The 14,187-nt window shown below is 36.9% G+C and overlaps 1 protein-coding gene across 1 annotated transcript; it reads left to right on the top strand.

The window, feature by feature from the left end:
• The first annotated feature begins 5,681 nt into the window (after positions 1 to 5,681).
• LOC146132095 (actin-related protein 3B-like) lies at positions 5,682 to 13,654 on the top strand. Its single transcript, XM_083397539.1, has 12 exons — positions 5,682 to 5,815; positions 6,695 to 6,750; positions 7,177 to 7,289; positions 7,501 to 7,611; positions 7,882 to 7,977; positions 8,436 to 8,543; positions 9,018 to 9,161; positions 9,841 to 10,014; positions 10,461 to 10,553; positions 11,206 to 11,331; positions 11,911 to 11,994; positions 12,856 to 13,654. Exons 1-12 carry the CDS (start codon positions 5,769 to 5,771, stop codon positions 12,949 to 12,951), a joined length of 1,248 nt encoding a protein of 415 aa, XP_083253665.1. The 5' UTR covers positions 5,682 to 5,768; the 3' UTR covers positions 12,952 to 13,654.
• The last annotated feature ends 533 nt before the right edge of the window (positions 13,655 to 14,187 follow it).

Consider the following 14,187-nt stretch of genomic DNA (forward strand, 5'->3'; position numbering starts at 1 on the left):
TGAATCCAAGGCTTCAGCGGTAGTCTTACATAAACCTGTTTTGCAATGGCGTACGTAACTTGGATGACTTGGCCTAAATTTGACAAATTCACAGAAAGGCGCTTTAACGAAAGCGAAGAGTTTTTTAAGACAATTTTGTTCATAACTCGGTCTAATCTTACAACCATACAGTACACCACGCTAACTTTTTATAAGGCTTGATTGCGCTGAGAACGACTTGCCCGTTTGAACATAACAGAAAGCCTAAAGCGATCCACTTAAACAGTTATATAACTAAACTTTCCAGTTGGCTAAGATTTTAAAATAGTCTTCACTGCCCTTTGTTGGTCCGCTACCCAGAGTAAAACTGCCCTGCACTATCCGTTATTCCAGCTAAAACAAATGAAAAAATGCGATTATTTAAGGTATTTATCTGGCAGGATTACTCGTCATTTTAAGTCTCGCGAGAAAGTGAAGAGAACCACAATCGTAAATTATGGTGACGTCAACAAACCTCTAAGTCTAAACCACTTAATTTGCAAAATTATTAGCTTATAAGCGCACGGAAAAGCCACTGCAAGTTGCAATGGAGCCTTGTTTACTCTCAAACATTTTACGAAGACGACTGACTGCTTTGGTTTTGACCTCACGCCAACACAAAGCATCCGAGGCATTTTTGAAATCGAATAGCAGCTTATCAGGGCATGTCATTTCTGGAACCGCAAAACACAGTGAAATCACTACAATTCTCTGCTTTTCAACTAAACTTGTACTTATCTCAAGCGATTGACAACCATGCATTTGAGAGTATAACCTCAAATATCGTCAGTTGGGTAAGATTTCAGTGTCTTCACAGCCCTTTGTTGGTTCGCTACCCAAACCAAACTGTCCTGCACTGTCCGTGACTTTAGCTGGAACAATTGCTTCCAGTATTAGCCAGATGCGTTAATAAGACGTCGTCCGTTTCTGCTCTAGGATAGCTTTTGACGCGCGGGGTCGAAATCGACCTAACCTGTCACCGCTCAACGACTTTCGCTAATTTTAAAGCACTTCCGCGCTTCCCAAAGCCACGAGACAGGTGTGCGACCGTCAGTCTAACATGCCTCCTCGCCCGAACCTCACGACCGGACAAGGGGTTTTTTGCTGTTGTTTCTATCGTTGCTTTGATTAGAGAAAAGCGATCGACGCGTGAATCCACCTGTAAACACATAACGACGTCAATTGTTCGTGATGTTTAAGAGTTGCCTATATTTCGCTAATTAAAGTTTTAAATCCCCTTTTGTTCTTTTAAAAAGTTTACCTACATTTGGAAAGTCACGGACGGATTACTATCAATCATAAAGTAGGCTAACCAAAATTTCCAAAAAATAAAGCAGAATTATGATTTGTAAAGGTGATTAACAAAGTAAAAACACTTTCGAACGTAAGGAATCTCCCGCAGACAATAAAAATAAAAAAGATCCTTGCTTTCGTACCAGATGATGTTAAGAGTGTTTATAAAAACAGGATAAAACATAAAATTTTATCAGTTTTCACAAACAGTCTTAACATTATAAACAATGAGTTGTTTTAACACAGTAGAAAACAAAATTACGTCTCACCATTTAACTATTCTAACATACAGCTAAATTATGTATACCAAAAACGCGTACGTAACTGTTTTTATAATTCTGATCGGCAACCACCTCACTACGAAAACGTAATTATCGCTTGCATGTTCTGCCCCACAGCCGCACGCTTAAACAGCGACCCACTCTATTGAGCAGCGGCCCACAGTTAAAGTCGGCAACAAATCCTAATGACGGCGGAGAAACGTGTATTTCCCAGGTCAAATTTTTCAAAAGCGGCTGCATGTTTATGCAATCGTGCGACGCCGACTGACAACCCTATACACGATGTTTGCTCGTGTAACCTTAAAACAATCACCAAATTACGCGAAAACGTGATACAGGGGCAAGATTAAAATACACGGGGACCCCCTGAAGCGGCCTTGAAGGGGCTCCCGGTCGGCAAAAGGACGCTCAATAATTCATAGTTGGGGCGACAATTGTTTTACAGAGCGTTCTACATGTGTAAATGAAGGTGCATTGCGCTGTCAAATTGAAGTACATTCTGACAGGTCGCGCGTGAGCCTTTTCCTGTCCGCATCAAGCATCAATATTAAACAGCCGAAGCTGCGACTGTAGACGCCGAGCGAAGCCGCTTTCCTGGCGAATATCGCGCCTAAAATCCCTGAATGGCTCGCGTAAACAAATCCTAAGTAGTTGCCAGAAATTTCGAGCTGGCTTTAAACACCGTTACTCATTGCTGACTTGCAATTTGTTTTAGCTGACTGCATCCTACAAAGGAAGTCTGACTGCATCCTACAAAGGAAGATCATCGCACAATCAAATATAACACTGTCCTTAAGACACATAAAAAAACTATCGGAAATTGAATCAACAGCACAACTTCTACGGTTTAGTAACCTACTCAATTCCACGCGAAATAAAAGTTTGCTACATATTCTTGTGGAGCCAAACGTTCAATTTTATTGTCCGTTAACAATATGTTTGATGCTATTGGCCTGTGGGTAACTTTTATGAACAATCACTTGCTTTTAAAACAACGAAGGCATTTTTTTTCTCTAAAATGTGGATTTACAAAAAAAAATCATAGGCTTTTTGCGCCAATCACGATTTATACTTTGGCGTTTTTTAATTGTTTCAAGTGTACAGTAATAGCTAAAGCTAATAAAATATCTTAAATTAAATGCACAGCCGGATTTAAATAGAGAGGCGTTTAAATGTACTCGTCGTGTTTCCGATTTTTTATAGGCAAGCTACTTCACGTTATTCGGTAAAAACATACTTGCAAATTTGTGGCAAAGTAATCGACGATCTTTCTCGTGAATTTTTCCACGGAATTTAAAATAATGCTTATATGATTTTTAAAATAAATTTTAAATAAAGGCTTATATGAAATCTGACTTAGCCAAATGTTAGCCTAAGCCAGTGGTTCTCAACCTTTCATGACTCGTGGCCGTCTTCGAAAGGCTTTTTATCCTCGTTGCCCCCTCGATTATAAAAAATAGCTAGTACTGTGTTTAACGTGTTTTCACTTATTTTATTTCACCACGTTAATAAAAAGCACCTCGATTGAACGAAAGCCAATGAATAAATACACCGAAAATCCAAAATAAGGTAACGTCGCTTCCTGGTCGAATCGTATTCTTTTGGCAAAAATAATAGCGGTAGCATTATTCTTTCTCCGGGGATGCTTTCATCCCCAAGATTTTTAAACAGTGCAAACACTGCGCACAAATATGTCCGTCTCGTCTAACTTTTGTGAAGCCAAAAGAGACGTAACTCTCGCACCATTTGCCAATTTTCGACATTTGATAACACAAAACCTTGTTTTTTTGGTATGTGCAATTCAACTATCCTTCGTTCTGTTAAGCTTGCTTTGACCACTTAACACAGGGGTGGGCAACATTTTTCTAGTCGCGAGCAAAAAACAAACTCAGAAATGTCTCTGCGGCATTTTATAATAACAACCGCGCAACGACTGTTAATCAGGGATACCGCTGTAAGGTATGCTAGTTGGCAGTTAAAAGGGGTCTAAACTAGGGTTCCTCGTTTTCCCGGATTTTTTCACTCCCGGGAAACGGGATTGAAAAATGAAACTTCCCGGGAATCCCGGGATCCCGACGAAAAAATTATACATAAAATTACGTCATTTTGAAGTTTGTATTTTTTTATTTTAGCTCCAAACATTTAATTAAGCTCATTTATGGGCGTTCTTCCACTTATGTACGTGGAAAGTTATGCAAAAAAACAAAAGAAAGAAATACCGCATACCACAGGTTAGCGTTTGGGTGAGGGTGTCTCAAGTATTATTATGTTTATTATTAATAATAACCCTTGACCCACCCTTACCCAAACGCTAACCCGCATTCTAACCCAAATAATTTGCGTTGTGGTAAGCGGTATTTAAAGACCGTTTTTTTTTATTAATTTGTACGTTCATAACTGAAGGAGCGCCAGACCTTCTCTAATACGAGTCAGGACCGTTATTTGTGCATGCATGCGCATGCATGACGTATTTATTTTGTTAGAATAAATTTAATTAGGTTTTTGCCATATGTTGCCCACCCCTGACTTACCAAAATTAAGTTTACCACAAAATTTAATTAATGAAACAACAACAAACTTATCTCTCCGAACCAAAATGGCAATATCGTTATTTGCCGTTTTGCGAAAAAAAAGTTCAACTTGCTTGTACTAGTTTTTCTACCTTTCTAACTTGCGGTTTAAAAACAATTTAAAATGCTGGTTAAACGTTTCAAAGGAAACCTGAGTAAACTACAAAAACACAAGTGTTAGTTGCCTATGACGTCACAATGTTTGGCAATTAGGCGAGCAGATAAGGAATTGCAAGCTTGACGTTGACTGTTGCTAAACTTCTCACGAATAGTAAGTAGTAACGTGTAAGAAAAAATGCGTTACAATAGGTCAAAGAAGGTTTAACACTACAAGTTTGAGTCTAACTAAAAAAAATAAAAATAGTGACACAGGTTTTGCAATACTGCGACATTGCTACAGACGTATGCTCGTGGCTCCCCAATGACAGGTCCGTGGCCCCGCAGGGGGGCCGAGGGCCACGGTTGAGAAACCCTGGCCTAAGCCCTAAGTAGGCCTACTACACAAAACTAAGAAGCTATGATCACCAAGCAGGTATTAGACAAAGCTAAAGGGACCATTTTTATGAGGTCAGTAAAATAAAAACCTTCGGTTGTTTCTGTATACCTGTGTAATGTGTTGATACTCCATGCAATATGTATTATTTGCTTTTTCTAAATCGACGTCAGAATAAAAAATTACCACGTGACCAATCATTTTACTGCTATAATGTTAGCACAACCCCTGAAAAAGTCGAATTTGATTATGTCTTCATGTGGAACCAGGCATTAATAGAAATAAAAAAACAACAATGGATTTTACGAGTAAAAGTACGTATTTTTCATTTTCTGAAAAATCTCAGCAGTAACAATTCTATTATTCTATAAATCGATTAGCAGAAAATATAAATTTCCGAGGATAAGACAAACCGGTAGAAACCACCGGAATCTCATCAGTACGCCGCTAAATATTTATAAACAATGTATTGCTTGTTAAAATATACTGGTGAACGATATACACAAAGTAAATTTGTAAATCTGGTCACGCTATTTGGCACACTCCCGGCATTGATGTAAGGAAACTAATTATACGCTTGTATAATTTTCACATAGAAGTTAGTATCCAATTTAGCGCCAGGCAAAACTCTATGTCTAAAACGTAGTTATTAAATATCATACATACTTATATTGGTTGTAATAATATGATATAAAAATATTTTGTTTTTAAATTTGAAAAACTTTATAGTTTTTTTTGCTTTTATGCAATTTGAGCATCCCCTTTGAAATAAAAGTTAATAGATTTCACGTCCTGCGCACCAGGAAATAAATTTCGTCTTCCTGCAATTGCTGGAAGGTGGATCCGAACTTAACCGAATCGAATAATCGTAAATAACACGAAAATAGTACATTTCACGTTGATCCTAGTATTTGTAGCATAAAATTTAGTGAAAGTATTTTATTTGCAGTAAAGTTATAGGTCAATTTAAAATGTTTGCGAATAAATTTGCGTTAAACGAGCAGGAACAAACGGCTAAAACGGAATCATCACTTTACCCTTTTTAACTTTATATGTAACTGTTTTAGATTAGTAGGTAGTCTGTTTAAAGAATAAGGTTTATTCGTTATCAGAATGGCAACTGGAAGCCTTCCCGCATGTGTGGTGGACATCGGAACAGGGTGTGTAAATTTTAAACCTATTATGTCTGCTAGTTATAACTTATGTGCAGACATAAATTAGTAGTATTTACTGGTCTAGAATTCTACTACTTTTTATGTTTTTTGGGCGCTGGTCTAGAATCCTACCACAACGTTAAATTAATTATTAAGCAATGCACAATACGTGGGTTAGGGTGTCGGTTAGTGTTTGGGTGTGGGTAGGTCAAGTAATATTGTTCAACACTATTACTGGACTCACCCAAACCCAAACGCTAACCGGCACCCTAACCCAAATAATGTTCGTTGTGGTAGGATTCTAGACGAGCGCCGTTATGGCGCTGGTCTAGAATCCTACCACAACGTTCAATGAATTATTAAGCAATGCACAATACGTGGGTTAGGGTGTCGGTTAGTGTTTGGGTGTGGGTAGGTCAAGTAATATTGTTTAACACTATTAATGGACTCAGCCCAAACGCTAACCGGCACCCTAGCCCTAATAATGTTCATTGTGGTAGGATTCTAGACGAGCGCCGTTTTTTGTAGCAATTGAACGGGTTGTATAAATGAAATTGAGAAAAATAAATACGGGAGAATAAAAAACAAACCCTAGTTGAAAAGAAAGACCTGCTCGGAAATATTTCCATGCAGTCAGCTGCGAAAATTCGCCCAAATGCTAAAAACTTTTGTTGCGCTAACGGTTTTTCAGTACTCAGTTTTCAGCCGTTTGGCCGGAAATGTTATTACAGCCACTCGATTTGAAGCTGCAAAATCGTCTCCTCGCGCAAAATCCAAAGTTTCCAATCTGGAACAAACCCTAACTCGCACCATATAACTCAAATAGTTTTGCTTGGAATAGAGATGGTTAGTGTAACGACTAAAACCTGTTTTTTCTTATTGTAGATACACCAAACTGGGATATGCAGGCAACACTGAACCACAGTTCATAATGCCATCCTGTAAGAATTCCTTTGAAAATAGCTAAAATCCAGTTGCTAAGTGATGCCCAGATGTATAAAGCTATGTGTTGTTATAACCTATTATGTATTAGGCAAACAAAAAATAAATGTGCCTAATTATTTTATATCGATTTTAATGTTAAAACACTATTATAAACTGACCACATGGCGTTGGTATAGGTCAACTGTCTGTATCTTACACATTTAGTTGTAAATACATGTGGTAGACATTGTCTGAATATTTCTACGATTAACTTTTTGCATGAAACGTATAATACAAGATTTATTTGAAAATTTAAAAATATACCTACTTCTGTATGAGCTTTAATATTCATTATACCTTAATACATATAAGCATAAACTTGATGTTAAAAAAGTTATAGTTTAATAATTTTGTCTGTTTTGTTAAAATGAGTATACTTGTAGGCATTGCTGTGAAGGAGTCTGCATCGGTTAGCAGCAAAGTTGCCAAAGGTGTAGACGACTTGGATTTTTACATTGGTGACGAGGCTCAAGAAAAATCAAACTATGCCATTAAGGTGATGGTTTCGTCAGAGCAGTTCTGAACACATTTTTTTTTAATATTTGAATTTAAAAAAAGTTTTTTATATTGCCTTAAAAACAGAAAAAATGCAGCAACAAACTGTAATAATCATGTTGATATAAACAGTTTTTTTTTTTAAATTGGCCAAAAGATTTTTGACAACTTAAACTTCTAGCCATATTAAAACTGATTCTGTGTTACTGCAGTGGCCAGTTCGACATGGAATTGTCGAAGATTGGGATCTGATGGAAAAATTCATGGAACAGATTATTTTTAAATACATGCGCTCCGAGCCAGAAGATCACCACTTCTTAATGGTGAAATATTTTGTGAAAATTTGCTACATCTTTATATAATTATTTTAATTTCCTATGTACTATGATGAGTTGCACATGCTTCTGCATGGAATGCTCTGTTTGCGTTCTGTGCAGCTGATTTTCTGTAAAATGCAGACAGAAACAGTGCACAGGGGCCATCTGAGTGCAAAATAGTTTTTCCATATTGTATATGTTCATGTAAGCAGTTTCTGTTTTACATTTCTTGGGAAACAAGGTTGTTTTAATAAGCTCTTATTTTATGCTGTTTAGACTGAACCTCCACTTAACACACCAGAGAATCGTGAATACTTGGCTGAGATTATGTTTGAGTCATTTAATGTTCCCGGCCTGTACATTGCAGTTCAAGTAAGTAACTTTTTAAAATAGTCTTATATTTTGTCTTGCAAAATCTTGGTTCTTAAAAATGTTTCTTGTCATCCTGCTAAATTAAACTTTACTAAAAAGTATTTAACAGTCCCAAATAAATTGTTTTGAATATTAGTTGGGCACACAACTGAACTAAACAACCAAGTTGACTTACAAAATTGGACTTGAGTTACTTTACAAATGACTTGACTGGGCGTTTAGTAATTTTAAAATGGCTTGTTTTACAACACAGACTGAATAAATATGAGCAATGAATTTATGAATGCCATTATTATTTAACAACAAATCTGCCAGAATCGACTTTTATATGTTAGTTCATAACCAAGACTAATTCCAGGCAAACAATGCAATTAACCTGGCTCCAGGTCTTTGATGGTAAACGTATCCTCGAAAATGTAAGCGGTAGATATACATATAAACATGTATTATGTTTTCAGGCTGTTCTTGCTTTAGCTGCATCATGGACATCTCGGGCTGTTGGTGAAAGGGTTCTCACCGGCACTGTGATTGACAGTGGAGATGGTGTTACTCACGTCATCCCTGTGGTAAGCTTACCGATCAGTAATGCAATGTAACATTATGAAATAAAGTCTATTAGGAGTAGATATAGACAGATATATCGGTTTACCGATAATATCGGCCAATATTTGGCATCTACCGATATGTCGGTATCGGTAATTGTAGGCCGATATTTCATTTCGAAAATGTGATAACATTTTTCTGCTCCACAAACAACTTGCCAAAAAAATGGGTTTTAGCATCACAACAAGTTAATTACAAAAGAATAGATAATAATTAATAAATTATTTTTACAAACTAAACATTATTTGGGCTTTATTTTCAATTAATTCAACATTTCCTAGGTATATAAAAAAAAAATCGGTATCGGATCGGTTGACAAAATTGTAAAAAATCGGGTATCGGTCCAAAAAAGCGATATCGGTCGATCTCTAATTAGGAGCAACCAATTTAAACCTTGATAAACTGTGCTAAGATAATAATGTTGTGTTTGACTACAGGCTGAGGGATATGTTATTGGAAGCTGCATCAAGCACATTCCAATTGCTGGAAGGGACATCACTTACTTCATCCAGCAAATCCTGAGAGAGAGAGAAACTGGCATTCCACCAGAGCAGTCAATGGAGGTTGCCAAGGCTGTGAAGGTAACTGTCATTATGTTAACAAATAGATTAGAAATCTCTGATACTTTACAAATTATTCCAAAGTAGGTTAAAAAAAAACTAAAAAAATGGAATTGCAAATTGTTGCTAAAATGCAAATTTGAATATTATGGATCATCCCTACCAGAGATACACCGATATATTGGTTTGCCAATAATCTAGGCTGATCTTGCTTCTACCAATATATCAGTGTTCGTTAATTTCGGCTGATATTTACAATGAAAATAATATATATATAGATTTTAGCATCATGCCAAGTTAATGCGCAGAATAAAAATTACAAATTAGAGGTAGATAAACTGAAATGTTTTGGGGATTTTTTTTTAATTAAATCAAATTTTAACTACATTTCAGATATACAAAAAAAAAAAAAAAAAAACACTACTTTGTTTTATTGTAAGATTTTTTTTCATGTAAAACTTTTGCAATAGTAGTTTATATACAATTATACATATTTGCTCAATATTTTAGCCAATTTTGCTGGCAGCTAAACACAACAAGTTCTGCTATCTTTCATATATCTCAATTCAAATAATAACATTTTGACCCAGAGCTTCTGTAAAATCCTTGAATAAATTTTACTATTATCCAACCTAGTCTGTAGAAATATAATCTAAGCAGTTCCTGAGAAAAATGTTTAGTAATAGTTTTTGCTTTTTAGGAACGTTTCTGCTACATCTGTCCTGACATTGCAAAGGAATTCGCTAAGTACGAGGCCGACCCAAAGAAATGGATCAAAGTTTACGAGGGTTTGAATTCGGTCACCCGGGAGAAATTCAACATCGATATCGGCCATGAACGCTTTTTGGGGCCTGAAATCTTTTTCCATCCAGAGGTGTGTAACAAATTCACCGGTAGTACTTTTATTTTTTAAATTTGCCTTGCAAACAATTTAAATTATGTTTACCTTATTTGCATCTATTACCAATTTCAAGAACTACTGATACCTTTACAGATTAAGTACAGTTTATATATTCCTTCAAAATCCAAACGTTTTGTTAAGCCCTTATATCCAAATTTTGCTTACTCTTTGATTTTTTGGTTACTGTTTTAATTGCCAAGACTTAAGGTTGAAATTTCAATTGACTTTAATAAAATTACTCTGTTTTATGGTCTTTTTGCGACAAGTTGTGTAAAAAGTGCAAAATTCACAGGAGATGCTTTGTACAAAGATAACAAATAAGGGCAATTTTCCCAAGAAGCAAATTGGTCCTAATTTGAATGTGTGATTCTGTGCTGTACTGCTTTTTGTTACTTTTTTTAACCTAATTTATTTTTTAGTTTTCCAACCCCGACTTCACCAGCCCAATCTCAGTTGTCGTTGATGACGTCATTCAGAACTGCCCAATCGATGTTAGGAGGCCGTTGTACAAGGTAAGCCAAACCGCCCAAAAGTTCTAGCTAATCTAGCAGAATGTACTGTCAACATCTGGTAAGCAGACACCGAATACACCATAGTTTTTTCTATTGAACTGTATAAGATACCTAAATAAAATTGCAAGTTCAGAAATTTGCAAGTTCTGTCAAAATGATGTACTCGCCTCGTTGAAAGGGGCCCTAAAAGCACATTTGTGTCTTTTACATGTTTTCGATATGGTCGGTAAACATTTTGGAATATATATAAATTTGGATTGCAAGCAACCTCATTTGTGCCTCTCTCTGTAGCAAACACGTGTTTCACCGGGCGTGTGTTAAACCCCGATCTGCAACTTTCCGTTTGTCCACTTCGGTTCAAGATTTTGTTTGCCTTGTTTCTCTAACAATTTCGGTCAGATTTGGACAGCCTATTTACATTTACAGCCCGTTTTTGTCTTCTCATGTAGATTAGACTTTACGCTTTCAGCTTTGCAAATATGATCTGGAATAGTAATCACATTTTATAAAAGTCGATTAAAAATCACCAAATTAAACATATAAAAATCGTAAATTTTCAACCCCCCAAACTTCCAAAGCTACAATCCCAAGGCTCTGTACACATTGATTTTCACATCGCATTTACAGTGTGTGTTTTTTTTTCGTTTTCCAGAACGTTGTTCTCAGCGGAGGTTCGACCATGTTCAAGGACTTTGGTCGTCGTGTACAACGAGATCTTAAGCGAATCGTCGACGCCAGACTGAAGCTATCTGAGCAACTGAGCGCCGGGCGAATCAAGGTTTAAAACACCTTAGTTATTATGTTGAACAAACTGCACAAGCAAATAACTAGATTATTTATTGTAAAAATCTTAAAGAGAGGAATATTGCAAACGCTTCTGTGTTTTCGCGAATTGCATGTTTTTGGTTCTGAAATAGAAGCCCTTGACAAAATTTGTGTTGTGTGACTAATTGGTATCTTAAATTTGTAGAGAATTCTTAATGTCGAATAACACACCTTCATTTTTAGGGGTTTTCGGCAATCTCACACCTTTCATTTTTTGGTTTATTTTCTGCAATCTTTAAAAACAGTAAAAAAATTGCAACACTTTTATTGAAATTATAGTATTGCTATTAATTCCACCGAGACAAGCACCCTTTTTTAAATCGGTAATTTTCGGAATCCCACAATTACGTTAATCACTTTTCGGTAAAATAAATATTACTAGTCGCATTTTGTTCGGCACGCAACCGTTTAGGCCTTAGGGGTTACAAATTTGGGACTTTAATTGCGACCGCTAAGTTAAGTAAACAAGAAACAGCTCTAAAACACTTTTCTATCCTATACATCCTCTAAAACACTTTTCTATCCTATACAGCCAAAGCCGATGGAGGTTCAGGTTATTTCGCACAGCATGCAGCGCTACGCCGTCTGGTTCGGAGGCTCGATGCTCGCTTCCACTGTAAGTATAGCAGACTTTTCAAAAAACTTTTATATATTATCTGGCAGTTTACCTTGCCCTAGCCCTATACCACTGAGCTACCATCTGCGAGGTTAATTCTTCCGGCTGCGCGAGCTCTCTTAATGAAGCTAAAATACGGATATAAATAGTTTATTAACGAAAGGATTGTCATATGCAAGTCTAAGCCAAATATTGACGGAATTTCAAAGTAAACGACAGTTTTTAAAGTCAAAAAAAAGAAAGTATGACTGCCAGTACATACACTATACAGTTATGCGGCCCACAAAATTGCTGACCCTTGTTTTATTGTACTATGTTAGAGAACATTGTCTCGATGCACGATGACGAGTTGCACATGCTTCTGCATGGAATGCTCTGTTTGCGTTCTGTGCAGCTGATTTTCTGTAATATGCAGACAGAAACAGTGCACAGGGGCCATCTGAGTGCAAAACGATGTTTTGTGGAATGCCTTGATATAAATTTGAAATAACAGTATGTGTGTATATAACGAAAGCGGAGGTTGTAATATAGTCTCCTTAAAATACTTTTTTTGCTCCTTTGATTTACTCCATATTTTGTACAATTTACATTATCAGTTTCAAAGATATTAATGCGCATGTCTGACTCGGGCTCTTGTAGTCTTACAAAGTCCCGAGTAGATCCGAGTCCGCAGTCATAAAGTAATATTTTATATTATTGTCAAATTACGCTATAAACAATTTACAATTAGGGATTTAGATGTCCCTTAACACTTTAAACGCTAATCTGTTTCTGTTACAACAACTTTAAAGGACAGCATCCCATATCCTTGATGTAACTAACGGTTAAATAGGCTTTACAACGATGTGATCGCAATTTCAGGCCGAGTTCTACAAGGTATGTCACACAAAGGCCGACTACGACGAACGTGGGCCAAGCATCTGCCGTTACAACCCGGTCTTCGGCACTATGCAGTAACCCCCCGACCCCCGATCACCCCTGGACCAGGTGGGGCCCCCGATACCCCACGGACTTCCCCCTCAAAAAAACAAGACTTGCGCTGCGTTGTGTCGCACTACGCATGCACTTAAGCCAGGCCAGCTACTATTATTGTTATTCTTATTATTCCCGTTGTTCTTATATTCATGCATTCGCTATTGTTTGTGTGTGTTGACGCGAGTGTTGATTTTGCGATAAACAGGCGCCATTTTCCTGATTTTTCGGTAGAATGATTACGACAATAGCATCCAGATTGAAAAATAATTATGCTATTGTTTCGTGTATATTTGCGTTGAGTCCGACCCTCAGCGAATTGGACTAGCTTTCTTGGTTGAAATATATTAAGATCATTTTCGTGGATGGCTGTAGCACATTTCTTGTATATAAATATAAACCATTATGCCGTTGACCTATTTAATTGCTATCGTATATTATATAGAGAGAGAGACAGCTGTCCCAATATTTTGACTATCTTCTTGTTATTCGAATCGCGTCGCCTTGTAATTTCTCACCCCGTGTTCATTATTATGTTAAACTTGCACTGGTCCCGCCTATTTTCCGCTATGCGTCGCCAGTAAGCTGAAATTATTGTGAAGGGGCATTAAGCCCATATAAACAGTTAAACGCACGTGTATAATGTGAGATTTTGTTTGAAAGATTGTTCCAGATTTATGGCCACTAATTTAAAAGTCATAGTAAAGTTTTAAAACTTACTAAATTAGAAACTAGACCTTTTTATTTAGCAGTGCACACTGCCAACGTCTAATTCCATTGACTTAATTACGAAGTATTTCGTATTACTTCTGATATCCCATGACACCAGATTTTCAGCCATCGAATCTCACAAATTTGTGACCTGCGTTCAAAACCTGAAAAAAATAAACGCTTTGATTTTTGCTATTATTTCTCATTTTGTGTAGTGCGGTTCACTCGTATCGACGCCGCCTCCATCTCTCGTTTAACTTTCGAACACGCTAATAACCCAGATCGTTGTGTGTGCCTCGACAGTCAACACTGTATCAACGCTTTCCGCCGAAAAAACGACGCACAGATGAGTGTTTTCTTTTAAGCGCTCGCCCGCTGCTATCGGATTGCGCAATAAATTAACAACTAATCTACGCGTTGTGGTGTTTGCGTGCTAGGTAATGGAATTATAACTTATCTTGGACTTTCTGTGCTTGTTTAGAGGGGTTGAACAAGGTAAATGTATTACCA

Source organism: Ascidiella aspersa, chromosome 9 (assembly GCF_963924565.1).
Source record: "Ascidiella aspersa chromosome 9, kaAscAspe10.2, whole genome shotgun sequence".
Lineage (NCBI taxonomy): Eukaryota > Metazoa > Chordata > Ascidiacea > Phlebobranchia > Ascidiidae > Ascidiella > Ascidiella aspersa.

Excerpts from the sequence above, each read along its gene's own strand:
- LOC146132095 (XM_083397539.1), top strand. The coding sequence starts at position 5,769 with ATGGCAACTGGAAGCCTTCCCGCATGTGTGGTGGACATCGGAACAGG. Across the intron at positions 7,612-7,881 it reads AAGATCACCACTTCTTAATG|ACTGAACCTCCACTTAACAC; the intron begins GTGAAATATTTT and ends TATGCTGTTTAG. Across the intron at positions 9,162-9,840 it reads AGGTTGCCAAGGCTGTGAAG|GAACGTTTCTGCTACATCTG; the intron begins GTAACTGTCATT and ends TTTGCTTTTTAG.